This window comes from Pteropus vampyrus, unplaced genomic scaffold (assembly GCF_000151845.1).
Source record: "Pteropus vampyrus isolate Shadow unplaced genomic scaffold, Pvam_2.0 Scaffold217, whole genome shotgun sequence".
Classification (NCBI taxonomy): domain Eukaryota; kingdom Metazoa; phylum Chordata; class Mammalia; order Chiroptera; family Pteropodidae; genus Pteropus; species Pteropus vampyrus.
The window spans coordinates 1,179,901-1,206,909 of NW_011888998.1; the positions used below are offsets into that span (position 1 = coordinate 1,179,901).

The following is a 27,009-nucleotide window of genomic DNA, read 5'->3' on the forward strand; positions in this document are numbered from 1 at the left end:
AAAAAAAAAAAAAAAAGTGATGGAAGTTATAAAAAACATATATACAGCCAAAGATACCAAAAGCAAAATTAAGACAAATCACTAATTTGAAGAGAATAATTGTAATATGTAACTTATAAGAGGTTCATATTGCTAATAAATGAAGAAATCAAATTCTAAAAGCAAAATGGCTATTAAATATTTGAAAAATATTTATCCTCATAGTAATCAGGGAAATGCATATGAAAACCAAAAAGATATTTCCCTCTATCAGATTACAGGAAAATAAATAATAAAAACCTATTTATAACTGCGGGGGATGAGCATTTTCTATGTTGTTGGGAAGAGGATATAGTTGCAAAAGGACAGTTTGGCAATACCCATTATAAACATTTTAAGTGTCTATTTCTTTTGCTCCAGAAATTTCTAGGCAGTCCCCACCTACAGAAATATTTGCACAGGTATGCAAAGCTAGATAAATATAAGGGTGTTTATTGCATCATTATTTGTAATACTAAAAAAGTTGCAGGCAATGTTAATGTCTGACAACAAGAGAAGATTAAATTATAAAGCTTGCCATGGAATACTATACAGCCATTAAAAGGAATGGCAGGTCTCTATGTAGAAAGATTTATTTATACTATATCATTGGGAGAAAAAATAATTTATATAAGAATATATTTAGTATGACCCCTTTTTTTGGTAAAAAATCCCTTTCATTCTCCATAACCACAAATTACCAAGATCTAGTCCATCTCTCTATGTACGCACATAAAAAACTGTGTAAGGATATATATCAAACTGATGATAGCGGTATTCCTAGGGAGAGAACTTGCAACTTTTGGTTTATTGAATTTCCGTTATCGTATTGTGCATCTATTATGAACAATTATTTTTCTCATAATTTAAGAAAATGAATGAAATGGCTAATTTAGGAAAAAGGAAGTATATATTGGAAAGATATTAGGGGCTCACGAAATCAACAGGAAACTGAAAGATCAGGCTCACAGAATCAGTGGGTGGGAACCAAGGTAGATCTGTAGGCTACCACGAAGGCCTCACTATAGCTGTGAAGACCCATCTTCACTCCCTCGTAAGTTGGCCGCCAAGAAGAATTTTCTTGATTGGCCCAATATAGGTCCTAGGCCATCTCCTAGCTGTGTTGGTTCAGAACTGGAAGGCTCTACCCAACTCCAGATTCCATGGTAAAAGGCTGGAACCTAGATTTCCTTGCTTAGTAAAACTGCATTCAGTGGAGGAGATATAATTCCTAAAAGGTAATCCAAGAGCAGTTGGAAAAGGGACCTACATTCAGGACTGGCCTCAAGTGAACAGATGTCCACTACAGTTCACTGCTTGGGCTGCACGACATCCACGTCCACCTTTTCTGGCTCTACTGGGAGGCGAGGTCATGAAAGTAGATATATAGATTGGAGCCAGTGCATGGGAAGGGACACAAGTGGGTCTCTCGTAAGGACATTTTTAAATCCCTGGAGTTTTGTTTTGTTTTTTTCGTTTAAGAAGACCCACTTGGCTTCTATTTCTTTCCTTTTTCCTTGTTCTTTCAACACGGCCAATGAAGTGAATCATAAAGATGCTCAAACATCTAAAAATATGTTAAATCACAGCCTTTCTATGTGTAGAATCCAAGAGTTGAAAAGGCGAAGGGATGGGGAAATGCCAGGTGCAACATGAAGCCACAGGCTCTGAAAATAAGGGGAGCCTCCAGGTTTCAAGCTGTAACATGGAGAAATGCAGTTTCTTTGAGACCTTTTACTGAGCAGGATTTGCTTACGATTTTTAAAAGTTATTTACTATTTGATACCTGCAAAAAAGCATCTGTAACATCCTTACTGAAGAGGAATTTTCACTCAAAAGGCCAATCATCTCTTTGTTCTGCTTCTGTAGCTATGCTTGCTGCATAAGCCATGGGGCGGGTGACCTCAAAATTAACTAAAGACTCATCCTCCCTTTTGCTTGTTCTGTCTAAATAACTAATGTAACTGCCTGTACCCCCACAGAAAACCCTGCACTTTGAAACCCTCTGAGGACAAATTAACCAATCAGCCCATGCCAAATGAGCCCTATTTAAGCAAAATTGTAACTGAGCTCCCAGCCACATCTTCAGAACACTAGCCCCTCTGGGACCGCTGGGGAGTTCTCCAACTCTCTGAGTGCTGCTTGGTCTGATTTTTGCAACATTATAAGCTATAAAACATCGCATATATATTTAACATTACCGTGGTTTTGAAGCCCCTGTGTGCTCAGCCTAGATGCCAGCCCTCTTCCTCTTTCCCACCCCAAGGTTACTGTTGTGTTTATCGTTCTCCTGCTTAAAAAAAGTTTATTTCTTTTTACTCATTATGTCTCTGACTTTTATCAACCTAATTTTTCATCACTGTAGTACATTTGCTTTCTCTGTGGTGTACTATTCTAATGTGTGAACGTACTGCAATTTAGCCATTCTCTTTTTTCTCAGGGAACCAACTTTCAGTTTGGCTGTTTCTCGTTGTACTTCTGTTTTCTATTTAATTAATTTCTGTTCTTAATTATTTTCTTTGCTCTCTCTTTTAGGGCTATTCCACTGTCCATTCTCCCCACGACCACCATCTTCTTAAGTTGGATGCTTAGCTCATGTATTTTCAATCTTTCTTCTTTTCTAACATAAATATTTAAGGTCAGAATTTCCCTTTAAATAAAACTGCATCCTGAAAGTTTTAAATATGTTACATTTTTGTTATTGTTGTTTTGTTTTCTAATTGCCATTGTGATTTCTTCTTTGTTCTGAGTTTTACACAGTTATGTTTTTAAATTTCCAACCAGGAGGATAAATTTCTTTATGTTTTGGTTAATGATTTGTAACAATTACGCTGTGGGCAGAGAACATGGTCTCTGTTTGATGCCAGTTGTTAAAAATCTGTTGGAACTTGCTTTATGGGCTAGCTCCGGTGAATTTTTATGTATTATGTATACATGAAAATAATGGGTACTTTCATTATATTTTATGATTCACTGATGAAAATTCATTTTTCTCTGTGAGACTGTAAACAACGTGAGGGCAAATGCTATTCTGCTCTGTTTGGTGTTTGGCACACAACAGAAGATTATGCCAAATGCTCTCTCTTTGCCCCTCCAAGTCCACTTTTCATTGTTCCGCCTAGCTCCGTGCCCCAGCATGCTGGCTTCTTTTGCTCTGGGGCTCCCAGTTAGGTTCAGCTGCACAAGTTGGAGTCTGGATGCTGGTGGGAGAGAGAAGTTGGGGGATTTTTTTACACTTCCAGCTGGGTGGAGTTGGTAACGACTGCCTTTTCCCTAAAGGTCACAATTCCTATCTGTGGCTTTCTCCTACAGCTACAGCTCTCGTGGCACAGGCTCCACTAATCTCTCTTCCCTTGAGCCCATCAAAGCTGAAGAGCTGATGTAGGACAGGGCAAATTCCCTAAGTGGCGGGGAGAAGAAGAGGGTCCTTTGGCAGAGAGTATAGAAAGAATTCGACACACACACCAGAGTTAGAGTCCAAAGGAAAGTTTATTAGAAAAGGGGTCACACTCCACAGAGTGTGGTCTCCTCTCAGAAGCAGAAGGTGAGAGAGACCAAGAGAGATGTGGAAAGACAGTGAGTAGGGGCTGAGTGTTCAGGGAATTCAGTTTATACATCATTCTTTAGAACCTGTGAGTTATAGTTTAAAAGACTTTGTTAACCCATTTCCTTTGATATGGACATACAGTGAGGAAGCGGAATAGTACGTAGTGAAAAGGTAAGAATATGTATCGTGAAAGGCCTGCTGGTAGTTCCCAGACTTTAACTCTTAGGTTCCCCATGGTTTTAGCCATGGAGAATGACTCTTGGTTCCTGTCTCTCCTTCATAGGTGTGGGGAATGGGTTGCTAGCAATCCCAGCAGAAATCTTCCTTTGTTCTGAAGGTGTCCTCTTGGCCTGGCTGCAGGGCTGATCAGCATATTGCAGTCTCTGATTGTGGCTTGATTAACGATTTTAATTTTCTTGCCTCCTTCCACCATTAGAGCCTCCCACTGCCACTAGTCCTAAGGATGCTTTGTTGGTTTCCCATAACCCTGCTTACATCTTTTAAATAGCTCCTTCATTAAACCTCCTTTGGTTTCCCCTTTTGAGTATGTTATCTCTGTCCTGACAGGACCATAATTGATACAGGAGCATAATGAATATTTGTTGAACAAATTATGGGAAAACATGCACGAATTTGCACAGAGTAAAAGAGAACCTGGTGTTTGGGGAACTGAGTGTTCAATGAGGCTGAAGAGTAGAGGCAAGGCGGCACTGGAGAGAAATAAGACTGGAAAGATTGGCAGGGCCAGATCATGAAGGACCCTGTGGGACATATGTCATGTTCCTATAGGTCTAGCTCCCTGAGAAACAGATTCTGAGATATTTGTATGTACGAAGTTTACTAGGGAGACCACTAGACCTTTAGGATCAACACCTTAGGCTGGTGAAGAAAGCATGAATGAGCAGAGGAGAATTTGAAGTGCAATGCAGTTGCAAAGTAGGCCTCAGACAATCTCATGGGGAGCTGTGGACCTGATATAACATTTCAAAATTGTCCCACCTTTAAGCTGCGGGGAAGAAGTCCAAGGTCTCTGCCATTTTAATGTTGCATAGCATTCAGGACAAGGCACAGCCCATGTTTTTGGCCCAAGGTTGGAGCTAGAGCTGGCAGATCTTGGAGCCTGTGTTCTTCAGCCCCATACTCACACTTTTCCCTCCAGCTTCTAAAGTCATAACCAACTCTGGGCATGCTTCATCACTTGGCATCATGAAGACCTAGTAAGTGGAATGAGAAGCTGGAACAAAGATCTTCAGCTGTGTCCTCTTTTCTCTCCAGAGAGAGGTGATCCCTGGGCAGCCACTCAGAAGGCTTTCAGAAACAGAACTGGAGTTGGAAAGACCCTTTAACGTGGGGTCCTCGATCCCCAGGCTGTGGATTGTTAGGAACAATCCCCCATCCGTGGTCTGTTAGGACCCGGGTCGCACAGCAGGAGGCAAGCAGTGGGCAGTGAGTAAAGCTTCATTTGTATTTGCAGCCGCTCCCCAGTGCTAGCATCACTGCCTCAGCTCCGCCTCAGATCATCAGGCATTAGATTCTCATAATAGCACCGGTCCCTGGTGCCAAAAGTTTGGGGACTAGTGTTTTAAAGCATCCCTTTTAAACCCATCTCTTATAGCAGAGGACACAGATCCAAAAAAGAAAGTATGTTTCACAGCTAGCTGGAGGCTCGGACAAGAATAACACCCATGTCCCCTGATCCCCAGGCCAGTTTTCCTTCCTTAATTGTGGCTCCCATTGGCCCTCTCAGTTGAGGAGGCTGGTGAATGGGCTCCTCATCTCTCTTCCAGCTGTGAGGTCTGGCAAAGCCTCATTTATGGGGCCCCCATCCAATGTCAGGTACTAAACAGCTGATGTCATCAATCCTGTGGCCCTGGGATGCAAAAATAGCTTCGAAAGAAGAGTTTGCTGAACCAGAGCTGAGGTGAGGGATGCAGGCCAGGGCAGGTGAAGGGAGAGGCAGCCTGAGGATGCTGCTAAGTGCTCACAAGTTGTGGGGCTGGGAGAGCAGGAACCATCTGGGCCAGGGTTTCCCTGAAGGGTGACTTTAATAATCTGCTGCATTTCAATGACTACACCCAAGGAGGGACTGGCTCTAAGGAGCAGATGCCACTGCTACGGTGAACTTGTTAAAGAAAAAAAAAAAAATTCAATGACAGCTGTTAAAAATGTAAGGCAGACTTTATTCTGATTCATCATGTAAGTATAGGGACCACTGTAGTGGGATTTTATAGTGGGGAGAAAAATGGGGCTCAACTCTAGATATAGTGTGGGCAAATGTGAATATATAGCCAAGGAGCAAGGTGGGGGTCAATGGATTGAAAATTACTCAAAGAAAACAAGGGAGTAAGAAGGATTCTGGATAAACCAACCCAACAGGATTCTTGCTGAAGACAGGCCAGGGCGATCCTACATTACCCAGGGGATGGTGGCGGAGGAACCTCATCAAATATTGAGGGAATCTGATCAAAACTTAGCAGGGGTCTTCCTAAAACTAGATTTTACAAAGAAGAGTGCGGTTGGGTCTGGGAGAAGATTCGGGAACCTGACTAAAGTTTGGTCAAGCAGAGAATGTGTCGGGTCCCATTCAGGCGGATTTGAGGACTATGTCTGCTGGGGGATGCCAGGCTGCCCGAGGAGGTCCCTGTCCCTCATGCTGTGGCCTGGGGCCGCCGCTGAATTCTGGAGGCTGAAGAGTAGTTACTCATGAGTGGGTAAAGGTGCCTCCTCCTCGGTCCCACCCCCACTCCACGAGATGTCAGTTTTACAGAGAACATGGATATCAGTGAAATAGTGGGGCAGGGCTGCAGGAAGCTCACGAGGACAGCAGAAGAAAAAGAAGGAAGGGGCAGAGGGCGGTATGGAGAAGAAAGAGGTATAAATAGGCTTCCCTGCTCCCCATCTATCTGACTCCCTGGAGCAAGGCTTCTCACTTCCAGGTAACTAAAGGGGAGCTGGAGCTTCAGAAAGAGCCAGAAAAGGCCTGCAGGTAAAACAGCTACAGAGCAGCTCAAAGAAGTGGTAAGAAGGTGAGGGACAGTCTCAAGGCTGGGTACAGCCATGGACATTGGTTGGAACACTGAAAGCTAGCAGCTTTGTTCAAAAGTGTGTCTGTAGTATCTCTCAAAATTTTTGCCCACATTGGGCTTATTTGTAATTTGGATTCTTTTTCATTTATTTTATTTATAAATGTGTTGTGGCTTAAAATTTTTATTTTTTGGCTTAATGTCATATCATTAACAGATTTCCAGGTTTCTACACTATCTTCACAGTTGAAATTTTAATGTAACCTCTCCTCCTTTCTTCCCTCCCTTTCTCCTTACTTTCTTCCTTCATCTTTCCTTCTTTTCATCTTTTCTCCCATATTAATGAGTTACTACTACATGTCAGGCTTTGTTCTTGATACTGGGGGTACATTGCAGAAGAAGTCTCTCTTGGAACTTATTTTTCAATGGCTGTTTACATAAAATAACATCTAAACACATCAGAGGACAAGTTAATCCCAGAAAGGTAAATGCATGGAAGACAATAAAACAAGATGGAGGACAATAAAACAAGATGGAGGACAATAAAACAGGAGATGGTATTTTAAATTAGGTGGCAAGGAAATGACTCGTTGAAGAAGTGACATTTGAGCTGAAAATGAATAATAAATTTTAACAAGATACACAAAGTTGGAAGGCTAGAGGGAAAGGGAACTGGATGTTCTAGGCAATAGGAGCAATAAAAACCCTAAATGAGAATAAACTTGGCATGTTTGGGTGAGATAGGAGAGGAAAGTAGGATCAGTCTATAATGGCTGTGACAGCCAGGGTGAAGATTTTAGATTTTATTCTTAGTTGAAAAGACACTGGAGCTGAGGAATGATACATCTAATTTATATTTTTAAAAGGTTGCTGTCTACTGGGTAGAGAATGGGTCATAGAGGAGCCATGGAAGAAGCTGAGAGATGGGCTAAAGGTGGTGGTAATACTAGCAGAGATGGAGCAGAATAGATGGATTCAGGGCATGTTTTGGATGGAGTACCGAGGGAAGGGAGCATCGAGAATGACTCCTAGGTTTTGGCATGAGCAATTGGGGCCCTGATGGTGCCATTTACCGAGATGAGAGAGAGTGGAAAGGAACAAATTTGAAAAAGAAAAGTTTTCTGGTTTCCAGTTTGGCATATAAGTTGCTTAGAGGTCACTACTTTATCCTAACAATAGGTAAAACCCTGAACAAACTGAAAAATCAATACAGCATACAGGAGGCATATATTTTATTACACTTTTGTTCGATTTTTCTCCTGCTGATCTGTCTCATGTCAATCTAATTATTAGACAAGCCAGAAGAACCTAGAAGGATAGAGTAAAATTCTTTTCTCCTAGAAACTTCCATGTCTTTTTGAGGCTTGATAGCTCATTTCTTTTTAGCACTAAATAATATTCAATTGTCATTCACCTACTGAAAGACATCTTGGTTGTTTCCAAGTCTTGGGAATTATGAATTAAACTGCTATAAACACCCTTGTGCTGATTTTTGTTTGGACATAGTTTTCAACTTCTTTGGATAAGTACCAAGGATCATGATTGCTGGTTTGTATGACATGAGTATGTTTAGTTTCCTAAGAAACCACCAAACTGTCTTCCAAAGTGATGTACCATTTTGCATTCCCACTAGCAATGAATGAGAGTTCCTGCTGCTCTACATTCTTGTCATCGTTTGGTGTTGTCAGTTTCCTGGATTTTGGCCATTCTAAAAAATGTGTAGTGGTATCTCTTCTTGTTTTAATTTGCATGTCCCTGATGACATACAATGTGGAACATTCTTTTCATATGCTTATTTGTCATCTGTATATCTTCATTTTTGAGGTGTCTATTCAGGTATTTTGCCCATTTTTAAAATCGGGTTGTTTGTTTCCTTACTATTGCATTTTAAGCATTCTTTGTATACTTTGGATAACAATCCTTTATCAGATATGTCTTTTGCAAATATTTCCTCCCATTCTGTGGCTTGTCTTTTCATTCTCTTGACAGAGTCTTTCATAGAGCAGAACATTACATTTCAATTTTGATGAAGTTCAGTTCATTGGGTCTTTCTTTCAAAGTCATCGTCATACCCAAGGTAATCTAGATTGTCTCCCGTTATCTTGTAGGAATTTTATAGTTTAACATTTTATGTTTAGTTCTGTGATCCATTTTCAGATAATTTTTGTGAAAGGTATAAAGTTTGTGTCTAGATTTATTTTTTTGCATGGGGATGTCCAGTTGTTCCAGTACCATTTGTTGAAAAGACTATCTTTTCTCCATTATATTGCCTTGGCTCCTTTCTCAAAGATTAGTTGACTATATTTATGTGGGTCTGTTTATCTATTTATTCACTAATACCACTGTCTTAATTAGTATAGCTTTATAGTAATCTTCATGTCAGGTAGTGTCAATCCTTCGACTTTGTTCTTTTCCTTCAACATTGTGTTGGATATTTTGGGTGTTTTGTATCTCCATATAAACTTTAGACTTGATTTGTTGATATCCACAAAATAACTCTCTGAGATTTTGACTGGGAATGTACTGAAACCATAGAGCAAGTTGGAAGGAACTAAAATCTTGACAATATTGATTCTTCCTATCCATCAACATGGAATATCTCTATTTATTTAGCTCTGCTTTGATTTCCAGTTCATTGTTGAAAGGACTGGTGAGAAGGGACATCGTTGCCTTGTCCCTGATCTTAACAGGAAAGCTTCTAGTTTCTCATCATTAAGAATGATGTTAGCTGTAGGTTTTTTCTAGATATTCTGTATCAAGTTGAGGAAGTTCCTCTCTATTCCTAGTTTGCTGAGAGTTTTTACCATAAATGGGTGTTGAACTTATGTCAAATGCTTTTTCTGCATCTACTGATATGATCATGTGGTTTTTCTTCTTTAGCTTATCGATGTGATAGATTACATTAATTGATTTTCAAATGTTGAAACAGCCTTGAATTCCTGGGGTAAATCCCACTTGATAGTGGTATATAATTCTTTTTATATATTTTTGGATTTAATTTGCTAGTATTTTGTTGAGAGTTTTAGTATCCCTGTTCATAAGAAATACTGGTCTGTAGTTTTCTTGTAATATCTTTGGTTTTGGTATTAGGGAAATGCTGCCCTGGTAGAGTTAGGAAGTAGTCCCTCTCCTTTTATCTTCTGGGAAAGACTGGGACTGTCTTTTAATGAGCCTGTGCCTCTGGACTGTAAACTTCACAAAGTGCTTCTCATCCCCTCTCCCACTCTCCTTAGGTGTGGCATGATGGCTAGAGTGGGCTCGACTTGGATTATTTCCCTTCTCCCACAGAGAAAGCTGTAGTGGGTTGGAGTTGGGTATTCTCTTCCCACAGGCCAGTTAGGCTCTGAAAAACCTCCAATAGCTTAGGCTCTGGTAAAACAACTTCTCTGGAGGGAAAACTTTGTTAAGAAGAATAGATTGTTCAGGCATACTTCAAAATGGTTCCTTTTTCCCCTCACCCTGGTGGAAGCACAAGGGGATTTTTCTCCCAGGTAAACTGTGAGAACTGGTTTAGCTCTTGGAGCTAAAACTCATAAAAGTGTAGTGGCCCTCCTCTTAGACATGTCCATGTTGAGCCTCCAGCAGTTTGTCAATTACAGTTCTGGTTCTCAAGCCTGACACTGGTTCCTGCAGAGGTTTCTGCTGTGGTCAGTTGTAATTCCCAGTATTGGCCTTTCTCCTCAATTTTAGGGCAATGGTTTGCCCTTTGACCCTACTTCTGATAGATCTACAGTCACATGGCCCACAACGAAGTTTTGGTCAACAATGAACTACATATACAACAGTGGTCCCATAAGATTATAATAATTACAAGTAAAAAGTTTGTTTGTGATGTTAAAAGAAAAGGTGGACCGGGATACCTGATTTTTCTTTGAGGCAAGGTAAAGACCAGGTGGCCTAATTTAGGGAGGATTGTAAAAGTTTTTAATGAGACAGAAGTTCTGCCTAGCTAAGAAACAAGTTCTTTCTCACATAGAGTCTGAATGACAGGTACAAGTTGCTCAGGTCAGGAAGGAATGTTAAATTTCCTTTTCTCCCCTTCAACACACAAAGCTGGGTACCTTCCTTTGTAGTTGGTAGTATTAACAAGCTCCAACTAACACCTATAGAGTTCACTAATTACACTATTTTTCATCAAATCAAAGATACCACGAGTTATAAGACACACAGTTATGTAGCACTAAAGAAGAAAAAAAGCCACTGCTAAATAATTATTAAATATAATCAAATGAAAGATATATATTTATTTCAGAGATTTTAAAATGTCGAAATGTACATATAAGAATTGATGAAAATACAATAGATATTTAGTTTAGACCTCTTCTTTGGACTCCAAGTCTGCATAGTCACTTGAATTTCTCACAGGCTCCTTAAACCCAACGTGTCCCAATCTTCATGTACCTTGCCAAAACTGTTCCTTTTCCTGCATTCCCTGTCTTGGTAAGTGGAGCTGCCCAAGCCAGAAATGTGGAAATCATATCAGACTTCTGATCCTCTATTACTTTCCAAATATAAACAGTCTTTCTCATTCTATCAGTTGTCTCATACATCTTTCTTGAAGGCATTGTCTTCTCTTCCTTCTATTGTGGCTTTGAACCAGGTCTCCTTCATCTTCCCACAGGATTACAACAGTAATCTCCTAATTGTGTTCCACTCCTCTAATCAATCCTTACTCCACAGTGCCCTTATTTTCTTCAATCTGATCATATTATTCCTTGTTTTAGATCCTACAAGATGAATGCTCCATCCAAAAAATAGGCAAAGGACATGAACAGGCCACCTCACAGAAGAGAAAAATACACATTTATACATGTAAAGCATTGTTCATCTTCTTTGCAAAATAAATGTAGTAATGACATTTTTTCACCTATCCAACTGGCAGCGTTTGAGAGAACTGATAATAACGAATGATTACAAGACTGTTCAGAAATACTCTGACTTATCACTGTTGGTAGTACAATATTTTGGATGACATTTTGGCAATGTTTTAGATATGTGAAGGAACACAAAGTGCCTAATATCTCTGAGCCGCAATTACTGGAGTTGGTCAAATGGGGCTGATATCTACCCTAATGGCCTCAAGGAAGTAAGATAATTTAAGGGAAAGTGATTTGTAAATAATACTAGCTAACATTTTTCTGGGCGCTTTGCTATTCTAAGTGCTTCATATGTGTTAACTCATTTAACCTTTACTATAATTCTGTAAGTACTCTCTTCCCATTCTACATATAAGAAAACTGAAGCACAGAGGATAAAATATTGCCCAAAGGATAGAGCTGGAATTACTGCTATAAAATCTGCATGGGGGAGATCTAACTCCAGTTCTACTTTTTGCAGGAGCCTACGCTTGTTTGCTTTCTCTGATAGCCCACAGTGTCCATAATTGAAACTTGTTTATACAGAATTTGCTCTTTCGTTAGTTACGATCAACTGGCCTTCTCTAATTGCTTTGTGTATCTCATCACAATCCTGCGTGACTGAGCTCCAGAGAACTCAGCACACCTCTTACTCCAATCCATTTTCACTGTCCTAGGAGGTCAACACTAGATCAGTGGCATGTCTTTATAAATGTGAAGTAATTTCCACGAGACTCAGATACACGGTAACTAGCTACGTACAAGTAAGTATGCGCCTTGATGACGACAGTTCGGCTTCACGCCTAGCACTGGGGTCTAACCTTTCCCGCTTTCCTGTCAGTCGTATTCGCCCGGAACCTTTCTTGCGGATTCTGATGCAGCCTGCCGAGACGACGCCGCTAAACACACAACAAAGCAGCTACTAGTAAGCTACTAGTAGTCTAATTATATGCCTAGAATTTCTAGCTCACTTACATGACCTGGGAGAAAATGGCCTCAAATTCTTGCACTTTTTGAAGTACAAAGTGACGGTAACACTTTTATCCCTTAATCAATGTCATAGTTAAGTGATTTCGAGGGAGTTTGTACTTCTTTTTGGTTAGGCATATATATGGACAGCCCACTTGAAACGAACGGAGAAGGCGGGGGAAGAAAGCGGAAGCCGCGGGGTCTTCTAAACCAGAAAGTCTCCGGACCTAGCTCCAGGCTATTTGCGGCGCACCCCCCCGCCCCCATTCAGACGCAGTCTTAGAAGCGAGCGGGGGCAAAGGTATCGTCGCTGGAGCTGAGACCAGGCGGCCAGAGTCCCCAGGGATGAACCTCGAATTGCTGGGTGAGGAAGGCTGTGGCTGCGTCTTAGCGAGCCCTTTGGTCTTGGAAAATGGGAATCCGGGCTGGAGGGGACTCAGGCTGCAACCTTAGGTACCTAGTTCTGCTGTGGATCTTTGGGCACTCCTGATATGCAGCAGCAGCAAGAGGAGGAAGCTCAGCTTCTGCCCAGGCAGAATGCATTGCCTTTTCCAAGACTACTTTCTGATAATTGTGGAGCAATAGGGACAGTTTGTGAATTAGCTTAGATGACAAGGGTCACTGATGCTGAAGTAGCCCAGAGCAGGCAGGACCAGAGTTACTGGAGAAGAAGGAATCTGAGGAAGTGAGACTTGAGGCGAAGCTTCGAAGACTTGTCGGGGAATTGGGTGTCTGGACAGGTTAAATCTTTTTGTAGAAATACAGAGTGCTTAAGGAGGGTAACTTGCAGATCTTCTAATTGAAGTCCCTTTTGAATAGATGAAGAAGGACTCAGAGGACAGTGACTTGAAGGCACTAAACAAGTAAATAGCATAGTTGGCACTGGTCTCTAGTTATCTTGACTTCTACTGAAGCTCCTGAACTACCAGGAACGGTGTGTAAAATACTGAGGTGCGAACTACAGAGGCAGCCTTTCCTTACCATCTCTTTCAGTCATTTCTTCCATACCCCTTACCCAAGTTGTTTAAAAACATTGGCTTCTTTCTTCTAGGCTTTCATTAGGTGTTTAGCATGGTAGCCTAAAGATGTCTGAGGTTTCCTAGAATGCCTAAAGGACTCACTGTCTTTAATGGTTATGTTTCTTTTCTTTTCTTTCTTTTTTTGAATCAGACTACTAACATGGCTGTCCAAAGGGCTCCAAAAATATTTAAGAAGTGGTCTTTACTTTTAAGGAGCTTTTTGTTATGCATGGAGATGAAGATGATTATGTAAATAGCTATAGGGTATTGCAGAACTTAGGCAGACCTTTAAGAACCATTATCAAGTGCTAAGAACATTTAGAAGGCGGAATGAATATCTTTGTGTCAGAAGAAGAAAGGTAATCGAGAACAGAAAGCCTGTAGAAGAGTTAGAGTTTTGAGTGGACATTTAAAATTAGTAAAATATTGACAGACTGTATGAAGATATGGAGAGGAGTGCTTATTAGGAATGTGTTCAATTTAGGACGTCAGTCAGTGAGAGAAGACCTAAAGAATTTTCCTGCTTGGCCAGTTTGTGGGTACTGTGAATAAAGAAAAGGCAAAGAGATGGAGTTGATATCATCAATTTTGTGGAGGCTCTTGAATGCCTAGTTGAAAATTTGTGCTATTTAAGGAAGCTAGAGCAGATCTATTGAAGGGTTTTGATGTGGCAAGTAACTCAAGTCCAAGCTATGATATATTTTTAAAGGTTTTTCTCACAATATTGTTTAGCCGAATCTTGGAGGGTGTGAAACCGGTTTGGAGGGCGGGAGTAGATGAGTGATAAAGAAGGCCTGAGCTAGAAAATAGAAATGGCATCAAGGAGGGAAAGTTGACAGAATTTGAGAATTGCATGTGGTGGTGGTGGTGGTGAGTGAAGTGAAAAATTATGGGAGCCAATAGTAGTATTACTGATAAACATTTAAGGACATTGGTAAAGGACAACATTGGATGTGTTGAGTGTGGATCTGGGGTTCAGGAGAGGTTTGGATTTATGAAAGAGATTTGTTATCTTCCTGCAGGTGAGCTAATTGAAACTTGTGAGTACATTGACAAGACCAAGGGAGAAAGTAGGTGGGCAGAAAAAACTGCTGAAGACAGAATCTTCAACAATTACCTGTATTTAGGGGATAAGGGGAGGAATAAATGATAATAACAGTTATATAGTACTTACTATGACCTAGACATATTTTTGAGTGCTTTCCATATATTTATCCTTGTAGTAGGAGAAGAGAATATATAGGTTGGTGTGTGTCTTCCATAGAAGCCAGTTGTAAAGCAGTCGATGTTGAGAGCTGAAATAGGGCTGTTCTGTTTAGTCCTTACACAGCTTTGGGCCCCTCAGCAAGTTGAGTGGAAGCCATATTACAATGATTTTAGGAAGGCATGGGAGACAAAATGGAAGGAAAAGGTTGACCCTTTATTTAAAAACTAAAGGGTGGAGGAAAGGTGATAGGCTAGTACCGGCAAAGGGATAGCAGTCATGGGAAAGTTTTTTTAATTATACAGAGGATTAATGAGGGTGAAACTTAGGAGGGTTAGACAATTTAAACAAGATTGAATCCACAAGATAAAAATCTCTATGGAAATGACTTGGAGTTTTAAAGCGGGAAAGTTTGTGATTGCCGAGAAAATGGAGAAGGGAACAGAAGTGATGTGATTGTGCGAGTATACTAAAGCAGTGGTCCCCAACCAGGGACGGGTACTCCTATGAGCATGATGCTCTGAGGCGGTGATGCTAGTGCTGGGGAGTGGCTGCAAATACAAGTGAAGCTTTGCTCACTCACCTGCCATTCACCTCTTGCTGTATTTCCTGGTTCCTAATAGGCCACGGCCCGGGGGTTGGGGACCCCTATACTAAAGGATATCTGACCAGATAAAGGAAATTAATGATAATATGTTCTTAATGTGGATACTCAAGATACTAATTTACTTCTGCAACCAAATTTTGAGCCCTTGCTGTGTATTAGGCAGTATGCACTGGAGATACAAAGTTAAAGAGTTTTTTTAAACTTATTTTCCCCACAATAAAAATATTTTTTTTTTACTCACAATAAAAATATTTTACTCACAATAAAAATATTTTTTTCTATCACAACCCATTAATATACCTACACATATAACTAAGTTTCTCAAAATTACACTTAATCTTTGTTATGCTAAGTGTTCTCCGGTATCTTCTAATAAAAATATGTAGCACACTAAATTAATTATTCATTTATGATTGATTGGGTCATACTTTTTGAAAAATATTGAAATAAGATACAGCTTTTGCCCTGGATACATACGTAGAACTAAGAAGAGGGAAACAAACAACTGTATAATATGGAGCCATATAAATTAATGCATTATGGGAATCTAGCTGAAAGCAATTCTGAATTGGTTATTGGTTTGGTTGGCAGTAGAATTTGGGGCAGATTTTAGAGGACGTGCCATTTAACCCAGTAGAATTTTTCCAGCGGGTAAGTTAGGTAATTACCAGTGCAGAGTACAGTAGGGGCAAATGTTTTGAAGGTATGAACATATGTGGTATGTTCAGGCAATAGTAGTAGTCTGCAGCTGGTGTTTAGGGTTGGTCATGCAAGGTTGCAAGGTGCTGATGGGCAGTGAGCTGAAGATAAATTGGGAAATAGTGGTTGAGGCCAGATTGAAAATGCTTTTTTAAAATTGTACTTACAAGTTTAGTATATTGTTTAGCAAGAGAGATTTTTTAGCAGGTAAGTGACATGATGAGATTTGGGCTTAGAATGTGAGCTGTGGCAGCTTTGCGAAAGATTGAAGAGTGAGGCAAGACTGGAGCCTAGAAAATGTAGTAATTAGGGTAGTGATGGCATTGGATTAGGGTGGGGTGGGATCGGTTATCTAGACACCTGCAAGTTGCATTTCTCTAAAAGAACTTTCACCAACTGTGTCATCACTTAGATTGAAGAAGCAGAATGGAAACTGATACTCTGGACCTGTTATAATAGGGAGGAATTGTTTGGCAAGTAGAAAATAATAGGACCATTGGGAGAAAAGGTCCATGAAATTTTAGAGGTCACAATGATCAAGTCTTTAAGGAGGTGGATGTTGAGCAATTTAGAGAATAGACATTATTCCATGTCATGAGACTGGACAGGAGAAGACCTGAAAGGCCTGGAAAGCTAAAAGTCAGTTTGGAGAAAGGATCCTAATAGGAAATAAAGAAGAGGCCCCTGAAGAAACTGGTGTGATTGCACTGAAAGCAGTCTAAACTCAGATTCTGAAAAAGCGTGTACACTAAGTCCTCACTTAATGTTATTGATAGATTCTCTGACTTTAGGCAAAACAATGTAGTAATAATGAAACCAATTTTACCATGGGGTGATTGATATAAACCAGTTAAATTCCTACAGCAGCTCATCAACTTTATAACAACATTGAATGAAACGTTATTCGAGGATCTGCTGTACAAAAGAAGGGCACATAGCCAAAGGTGAACGAGTGAGGGTGGCACAGTCTTTTAGGAATAGTGTCAAGAAATCTAATGTGTTTGAAGGCCCAGACTGTAAAAACTGAGGCAACTAGAAAGGGTTTAACATTATGTGGAATGTGAAGAATAGAGAAATTTTCTGCTTGGTCGGGCTGGATGGTATATTTCCAAAATTACTTATTCATTTCTCAACAGATATCTTGTGTGCCTTCTTCTATGGGCTTTATACGCAAATGGCATGTAGAATGCTTGATTTCTTTTTCTTTTGTCTTCTCTGGGAAAAAGGATGATTTTTTTTTGAAATAAATAAAAAGTAAACTCGGTTGTTGCCAAGAAAAGCCCTCCATAGATAGAGAGTTTAGATCGATCACTTAGCTCACTTCCCTTGGTTGAATTACATTTCTTGGCCCTTGCATGGAAAGTAACTGTTGGTGATATTTGAGATTTGGGGAGAGAAAGGAAGAAACACTGAAAGAAATGGAGATGGGCAAATTTTGCCTCAATAAAAGGCAGATGTATTTTGCAAATCAAAGACTGGTAACCTTGAAGTCAAATTTAGGCAAGATTGTATGGTTTCTGGGTCTATGTGAACTTGGGAAGGGACTTAACCTTTAAGCCTAACTTTCTTCAATGAAATGGAGTATAATAGTGCTACTTGCTTAATAGTGAACTGGGAGGATTGAGTGAGAAAATGTAAAGAAGGCCTTAGTACAGAGTCTGACACACAAGCATTCAATAAGTGGTACCTGTTAATGATAAATGCAGTTTTGAGCTCTTCAAAGAAATGATGAGCCAGCGAGAGTGTAAGTCTGGAAAGCTCATTGAGGTTCTTTAATTTCATTTGTTTTAAGTTAATAAATGCAATACATATTTATCACAGCAGTGGAAACGATACAAATATGCATACAGGAAAAATAGTTTTTCTCCCCTTCTCCAAATGGTAGCTGTCTGGAGTTTATCCTTTCATACCCTTTTCCCTGCTCATATAAATATATATAAATAAATGTGTAAGGGCTTTGTTTTTGCTTTTTCCAAATATAGAACCTTAATATATATATTATTGACAACGTGCTTTCTTCACTTAACGCTGTAAGATAATATTTCTACATGTTAGGAGATAATACAGCCAATGATTTTTTAATACATTCATAATACACATTTATGATGTTATTTTAACTTACCTATATTGCTTTTGAGTGTTTTTTTCCTTTCCTCCTTTTTGTTGATAATCCCATGTATCTCCTTCCATATTTTTCTCTATGACTATACTTGTGTGTCTATGTACACACATTAACAAAAAAATGAGATTATATTAAGTATACTTTCTGTCTTGCTTTTTTATTTACTTAGTAAGACCAGTAAAAATTTCTCTTAAGAGAATTAGTATAATTTACTCACATTTGAATACGACACAGTTTATCCATTCCACTATTAATGGGCTATTAATTCCACTAAATTCCAGTATTAATTCCACAAAACTAAAAACCACTATTCCACTAAAACTGGAAACGAAAACCTTTTTTCCAATTTTTGGGGTTTTCCTTTTTCCTTTTTTTTTGCAGCAGAGAACAGTACTTTAAATATCTTTATCCATATGTTGTTATTGTGTTTACATCTATGGAGATGAGATTTCTCATTGTAGAATGCTGGGATTAAGACTATTTTTTTTGTTTTTAGTAGATTCTTTTTAGATTCTTTTTGTCAGATTCTTTTTCCAAAAGACTATAACGATTCCCATTCTTATAGGCAGCATGTGAAGATACCCCTCGCCCACATTCCCTACCAGCAGTTGGTGTTCCCTAAATGTTCTATTTGATGGATAAAAGTGGCATCATTTTAAATTTGATTTACGTTTCTCTGACTACAGCTGAGTTCGATTTTGTTTTCCTTTGTTTAGAGGCTAGAGGCCATCTGATTTTGTTCTTCTCTGAGTTGTTCATATTTGTTGTCTTTTTAAAATTTTTCTTATTATACTTTATAATATAGATATCAACTCTTATCGGTCATCTGCATTGCATATTTTTTCCTCAATCTCAACTATATGCAAAATGTTCTAATTTTTATGTAATCAAATATATTTCACTTTTCTTTCGGTTTTCTTTACTTGGCTAAGGTTTTACTCACCCTAGATTATACATGTGGTGTCCTGGATTTTCTTCTAAGACTTTTGTTTTTTAAAAACATAAATTTAACAACCAAAGATTCTATTTTGTGATTTAAGGGGAATAAACTTGACTACATTAAAAAACAAACAAACATCGATTTACCTGCAATTGATTTCATGATAGGAGAGAGAAATTGTAACTTTTTTCTAGATGGATAGTTAGTTGTCCATCCCTGTAAACATCTCACTAAATTGAAATGCCACCTCTATCATATACCAGTGATATTTATAGTACACATGGAAAATATTTTTTGAAAATATTTTATAGTACACGTGGGAAAAAAAAGAAAAAATCTTTGGAGAAAGTCATTAAGCTTTCCCATCCCAGAATGTAGATTCTTTTCATTTTTTGTAGATTTTATAGTCTTAACTAAGATTTTATAGTTTTATTCATACATATCCTGTGTCTTCCTTATTAACTTTTTGCTTAAATATTTTACATGATTGTGTCCATTGTGAATGGAATTTTCCCCTTCATTTACATTTCTGGATACTAATTGGTAATGCAAAGACAAACTATAAATGTTTGAACATTTTTCTTGTATTTAACAAACCACCTTACCTTATTTTCTTATTTATTTGGGTAATTTTCTTAATGGAGTGTCTTATGTTTTCTAGGTACTCAGTAATATCAGCAAAAGAGAAATAGTTTTATCTCCTTATGTTCAGTGTTTAAACCCTAGTTATTTCATTTCCTTATTCTTTTAACTGGAACCTCCAAGATATTAACTAATTATGGTGTTATATCCCTTTCCAGTTGCTGATATTAATTGAAATGGTTTTAATCTACATTTGGAATGATAATTGTGTTTTTTGGTAGTTTTTCTCTAATAGGATTGTATGGCTTTGAAACACTCTTGATTAAGGATGCATTGTTACTTAGAAGATGTTTGAAGTGGTCTTGTCATAATCCTTTTCCTCTTTTTTTCCTGCTATACCATAATGTCCTCTTATATGGTAGAATAACAAACTCCAGATTCTTTGTGTTCAGAATTCGGTTATAATTGTATGTGTTGGTGGAAGTTACTTTTCAAGACTGCAGAATCTAAAGGTGAAATATATACCATTTATATTCTTAAGCGAAAGAGATTGTGGTTTTCTCTTTATCTGGTTTTGTATCAGGTGTTGGCTTTTAAAAAACTAATTATATATTCTGCCCGCAAATATCTTAAATGACATAGTAATTATCTGCTGCTACAGAGAAATTGCTCGCAAAATTTTATGGACCTACTGCCCCGCCACCCGCACCCCCACCCCCACTTTTTAAATGGTAGGTCTTTAGCAACCTTTCAATGTGTTTACCCATTGGTCCACTCAAGAATTTTTCTTCTGTAATCTGTTTTGGAAATGTATATTTTGCTATAAAAGTCGTTCATGTTTTTTGAATTATCAAGTGCATTATGAAGTTAAATTTCTTTGATCAAAGTTTATTTGGTATCCGCATCTTTGGGTACCTTTTTCTCCCTTAATAGTCTTTAAAACCAAGCCTAAGTTATCTAATTGTAACAAAGAATGGTAGATGGTGGGAGGATGGAGAATATAAAAATGGTCTTGACATTCTGAAGAAATGGCTGTGTGCTCCCATAACCCTGCTAGACAGCTTTCTTGCTCAGGCCCTTCAACCAAGATACCCCAAACTCACTTAATCTTTTTTATATGTCACTTTTTCTTTGTGTTCCTTTAAATTCCTTATTGTAACCCTCTTAACTGAGACGACCCTCAAAAAAAGAAGGAAAAAACACCTCAAAACTTAAAAATGCAAAATCAGGTAATCTGCGTTGGGAGTAATCATACATTAAATGGTCCCTGGATTCTGGATTCTCTCAGAATCTTATGTGTGGCTTTCCCTTCTCCCAACACAGTAAACCACACTCTGCTTCTTCCTGAGTAATTTATATTTTTAGGTTGTGAGTTTTTTGTTTGTTTTGTTTTTAATTTTTAAATGAATATATCTTTTTGTTTGTTCCTCAACTTTGTGATTATAGATCTATATTACTGATTTGGAAAGCTGTGTAGGATATATTGTTAAAGAAGAAAGTCATATAATTGCGTAGTATTTTATATATAAAAAAACCCCATAAATATGTGAATGTTTATATAAGCATATGGAAATATATGGAAGCTTTCACCTCGGTGCTTAACAAGGTAGGTTGCAGGGAGGAGGCTGTCATTTTTTAATTATGCAAGTCTTTTACTCGTGTGTTACTGTAGTAACTTTAAAAAGATTCTTTCAAAAAAGACCTATCTTGATCTGGTTTCAGTATTTGATTCTTTTCTTTCATAATTGAATGTGATCAGCCATGTAAATCTGGTACATGTTGGGTAAATCAAAATAATCACCCTTTTTGGCAATTATTTACCTTGAATTTCATCTGTCTTCTAGTTTTAACTATAGGGCTTGTGTTTTTTGGATAAGTTTTAATGTTTTCACTCTTCAATTTTCCATTAATTTTTAAGGACAAGATAATAAAATGGTTTTCAGACTTTTTTAAAGCAGTAGACTTCTTTTTAAAATGAAATCTTATTTAGATGCTATATATGTAAAACAACTTTCTTGGACCTGTAATTGTCAGAGTATAGTTAAAAAACCATTGTAATAAAATCTTTAGGTAGTTACATAAGAAAATACTGACAAAGATGGTACTGCTGCTGAAATTAAACTTCTGACAGGCAGTATCATCATACCATCATCTATAGCTTGAAATGTTTATTACTACTAATGTATAAATACCAAATTTAATATTGGAAAAAATTCAGGGATGTTTGTTCCAAAATGTTTGGTTAAGAAATTTATATGGAAAATTGTGTGTTTAACCAACTACCAGATTATGTTACAACTTAAACTCTATTATTAGTAAGGAGAATGATGGCCACTGGTTGGCTACTGTTAAAAAGGTGTTTGAACTTAAGATAATTTGACTGATTTGATTTTTAAAAGTTTATTATTTAAAAATAGCCATAGTAACCCCATTACATGTTTACATAAATAACATTTTTATGAAACATTATTTTCTTTATTTTATTAAGTTTATTGGGGTGAAAAATTATTTTCTAAAACAAAAAATAGTGAGAAAATAGTGGCATTATTTTACAGTTTTACAAATCTCTGTAATGTTTGCCTGAATAGAAGTTGGCAGAATTCTCACATTTGCTTCTACATTCTTCACTTGTTATAACATCACAGGTCATATAGAAGAACTCATCTCTAAATTTTTGAGATAATGAGAGTATTAAGGCAAGTACCATCTTGGTATGATAATGAAAATCAGTGTGACCTCATAAAGTCCCTGAAAGGGCTCAGTTCTGCATCCACACTTTGCAGACCAGTGCTCTACACAATTCATGAGCTGTAGGGTCCCTGGCATGTTGCACGTTTCATCAACTCTCTTTCTTTGCTTTGTTGCAGAGTCCTTTGGGCAGAATTATCCAGAGGTAAGTATATAGTATTGCAGTTATAGGAACATGGTAACTCACTAGCTTTTGTGTTCGAGTGGAAAATGCATTTTAATTCTTTTCTTTTTTTTCTTTTCTTTTTGACAACAGAAGCATTAAATGTGATGATATATCTTTTGCTATGATAAGGAACTGAATGTCTGATCTCGGAAGCTAAGCAGGGTCAGGCCTGGTTAGTTCTTGGATAGGAGACCACCTAGGAAGACCAGGTGCTATAGGCGTGAAAAATAAAAAAAAATAAGGGATTATAAACTGACAAGGTCCTTGCAATCTGTAAGGTCAACCAAGGGTTGCCTTGCCTAAAAAATAAAATAAAAATAAAAATAATTTTGAGCAGGGAGGATAGTAGGCATTACTGCCTGGAAACTCAACATATTGTTGTATGTCTTACAGTTCATTTCCTTTTAAATTAAAAAAATATTTTGAAGGATCATAAATAGTACCTTCACTAGTACTTAGATTTTTTTCCTGTGTGCTTTTCTAGTTTTGATCAATGATTTTACGTAGTAATAACCAATTTATATGCTTTAAGTGTGCTTTTTTAAATGTAAAAATATTTTGTAATACTGGGAATATGTTTCACTGTAGTCATGGTTATTCTAAATTGCTTGATATTAATATAAAATATTTAACTTTCTTAATGTTACACATATGGGCTGTTCAGGGTTTTGTTTTAAATTATTTTCCTTGGAATAAATTACAAAAACTATGACTACTTAGTTAATAAGATAACTCTTAATGAATCTTGTATATTTTGCCTAATTGCCCATTAGGGTGTATATACAAAGTTACAGTGGTAATGTAAGGGACTGACATAGCTTTTTCCAAAAATTCTCTGTTAGCTTTTAGAAGTATTTCTTCATTTTGGCTAGTTTAATAGGTATCAGAACACACATAGAGATTATTTTGGTAAATTTAATTTATATTCAAGGAAAGTATCATAGATAGTAGAGAACCGTAAAAAAATAATTTGGATACCTAGGTATTATTATCCATATTTTTGTGTTCTCTTTGTTTTAGGAAGCTGATGGAACTCTGGATTGTATCAGCATGGCCCTGACTTGCACCTTTAACAGGTGGGGCACACTGCTTGCCGTTGGTTGTAATGATGGCCGAATTGTCATCTGGGATTTCTTGACAAGAGGCATTGCTAAAATAATCAGTGCACACATCCATCCAGTCTGTTCTTTATGGTAAGGGATTTTAATATTAATATGTTTTTTTAAATTTATTTATTTTAATTAGTTTCAAGTATATAATATATTGGTTAGACATCTATATGGTTTGTAAAACGATCCCCCCAATTGCTCCCTCCCTCCCCTGACCCTCCACCTAGCCAGTGTATTAACGCTAACTGCATTCCCTATGCCGTGCTCCCCATCCCTGTGACCATCCATCAGCTACTAATTTGTACCCCCATTCTCCCAGCCGTCCAAACCCCCTCTCCTCTATCCGTCATCAAACTGTCCACTATATTTGTGAATCTGTTTTCAACTAGTTTGTTCTTTTTATGCCTTAGATTCTGCATTTAAGTGAAATCATAAAATGTTTATCTTTCTCTGTCTGACTTAAATACCTTCTAGATCCATCAAAGGGGTCCTGTTTTCCTTTCCGTTCATCCAGTCTTTTAGTCGGAGCACTTAATTTTTTTCCATTTGAGGTACTTATTGATAGGAATGTAGTTGTTACCACTCTTTATTCCTGGTTTTGATACATGTTTTTTCTTCTTAAAGAAGTCCCTCCATCATTTCCTTTAATACTGGCTTGATGATGATAAATTCCTTTAGCTTATTTTTACCTGGGAAGCTCTTTATCTGTCCTTCCACTCCGAATGATAGCTTTGCTGGATAAATTATTCTTAGTTGTAGATCCTAGGTCTTCATCGTGTCGAACATTTTGTGCCAAGCCCTTCTGTACTTCGTAGTTTCTTTTGAGAAATCAGCTGCCAGTCTTCTGGGTTTTCTCTTTTAAGTAACTATCTGTTTTTCTCTTGATGCTTTTAATAGTCTTTCTTTGTATTTAACCTTTGGCATTTTAATTATGATGTGTCTTGGTGTGGGCCTCTTTGGATCCCTGATTTTTGGAATTCTCTGAGCTTCCTGGGGTTTTATTTCCATTTCCTTCACCAGGTTAGGGAAGTTTTCCATCATTATTTCTTCGAAAAGCTGTTCAACATCTTGATTTTCTTCAGTTATGCCTATCAGATGGATATTTAGACCCTTAATAGTGTCTCATATGCTCCTTAAATTATTTTTATATTCTTGGCATCGCACCATTGTGATTGTGTGTCCTTGGCTTTCCCATCTTCTAGATAGGACATTTGATCCTTTTCTTTATTCACTTTGTTTATTTCTTTGTTTATGCCATTATATATCCTTCTCATCTCAGATAATGTATTCTTCATTACAGACTGGTTCCCTTTTATAATTTCCATTTCCATTTTTATGTTTTTTCTCTCTTTGTTGAAGTTCTCACTGAATTTATCTACACTTCTCAGAAGTTCATTAAGCATCTTTATAACCAGTGTTTTGAACTCTGCATCTGTTAGATTACTTGATTCCATTCTATCTGGATCTCTGTTCTGTTCTCTCCTATATGGTTTCTGCTTCTTTGTCTTCCCATTTTGTGTCTGTTTTTATGTAATAAGCAAAGCTCCTAAGTCTCCTGGTCTTATTAGTATGGATTTGTGAAGTAGGTGTCCAGTGGACAGTCTTGAGAGAGGTTCAGCTGCAGGCCAAATTTAGCTCAAGCCTCCACCCCTCTGGGGCCACCTGTTAAGATTCAGCAAGCAAACCACAGATGCTGTGCTTATAGTTGCCTCAAAAGGCCACACCAGAAACCAAGGCCAGCTGCCTCCAGTGTGAGTCTAGGTGCTGCTCAGCAAGGAGCACCTGACTCGCTGATAATATTCCTGAATGTGGCTTGGGAGTTGGGGGAGGCGAGGTTTCAGGGAATCCTCTGGGCTCTGTTATCCAATTTGATGATGTCATGGCTATGGTAGCACTGTGTCTGGTGCATTGGTAGAGGGGAGGGCTCAATAGGAAACAGTAGATACCTTTGGCACTTCTGTACACAGGGAGTCTTGCCTCGTTCCTCACACCGACAATGTCTCCCTGTAAGTCTCTGGTGCCCCCTGTGCACAGTTGAGTTGGCACTGCTGCTCAGAGTGAGCAGGTCCATCACCGTGAAAATCCGCTTGCGGATACAGCCCCTTTAGGAGATGTCTGCTGCTGCCACAGCCTCCATCTCAGCCGCTAGAGACTGAGCAGCCCCGCGTCCTTGCCCTGTCCTACTTTCTGCCATTGTAGGGTAATTTCTTGGATTTCTCCCTAGTTGTATGGCGTGTTCCTCTAAATCCCATGTGATTTTTCCTTGCTGCTGCTCCTTGTTTCCGTCACAACTTTGATTTGGTCTCCAGAGGGATGAAGAGAGCCTCTATCATCTATGCCATTTTTTTCCCTCAATATTAATATGTTTAATGTGAGATAAATTAGAGTGAATGGTGACCGTGTACTTGCCAATCTCATTGTAGATATTTTAATACTTAGAGTCTGAAATTTCCAGCCATTAGTAATAGAGTTGCTCATAGCTTATGTCGACCTTGAACCCTTGCTGTCCTTGAAGTTCCTTTGTAATGAGAAATTCAGTGTAATATGGATCTATATCAGGCACTGTCTGAGATTATTTTAATATTGAAAAGAGATATTTACATGTTGTAGCTTTAGTAATATTTGTGATAATGACCTTTCATTTAAAATAAAAAATCTTGGTAAAGAGAGAAGCTTAAAAGTCATCTAGGCCAGCCTTGTCCAGGTTCTTGAATTCAGCAATTTTAGTGATCGCAGGCACGTCTATTCTTTCATTGGACTATAGTTATTAAGGCTTTCTATCAAATCTATTAAGTTAGCTCTGGTATACTATAAATTCCCATTGACTTCTTTCTTTCTGAGACTATATTTACTTGAAGAAAATTTTATTTTAGGGCAGCACTCCTTTTAAATGAACCTGGGGCCAAATAAAGTACCTAACCAGATCTAAATTTATTAAACTAACATATCTCCTTTTGTCTGTATAGAAGCAGCAGCAATATTGTAAAGCACTGGGATGGGAGGAGGCTTGAATCCCCGCCAAGGTTTGGCCACTAACGAATTGGTGGCTTTGGCCAGAACTTTTCTCTAATACCTAAAATGAGAGTACCAGCCTGGATAATCTTTTAGGTCCTTTCCAAGTCCTTTTCATTTAATTTCTTTTTATCATTGTGCTTTTGCAATAAAGATTTAAATTGATATGTATATTTTTAGCAGCTTTATTAAGATATATATAATTCACTTACTAAAAAAATTCACCTAGTTAAATGTACAATTCACCGGTTTTTATATATTTACAGAGTTGTGTAGTTGTCATGACAATCTAATTTTAGAACTCCTACCTATTAAAAAAATATATTTTTTAATTATGAAATGTTATATACTCATATACAAAATTAGAGAAAGTATAGCAAAGTAGAAA

General features: G+C 37.9%; 1 protein-coding gene across 4 annotated transcripts in view; it reads left to right on the top strand.

The window, feature by feature from the left end:
• The first annotated feature begins 12,542 nt into the window (after positions 1–12,542).
• Positions 12,543–27,009, top strand: part of RBBP5 (RB binding protein 5, histone lysine methyltransferase complex subunit) — a 34,086-nt gene continuing 19,619 nt past the window's right edge. For all 4 annotated transcript variants that reach the window (XM_011373002.2, XM_011373003.2, XM_011373004.2 and 1 more), the window contains exons 1-3: positions 12,543–12,777; positions 22,454–22,479; positions 23,521–23,693. In XM_011373002.2, the coding sequence (XP_011371304.1) occupies positions 12,759–12,777; positions 22,454–22,479; positions 23,521–23,693 (218 nt within the window). In that variant the 5' untranslated portion in view covers positions 12,543–12,758. The remainder of the gene's footprint in view (positions 12,778–22,453; positions 22,480–23,520; positions 23,694–27,009) is intronic.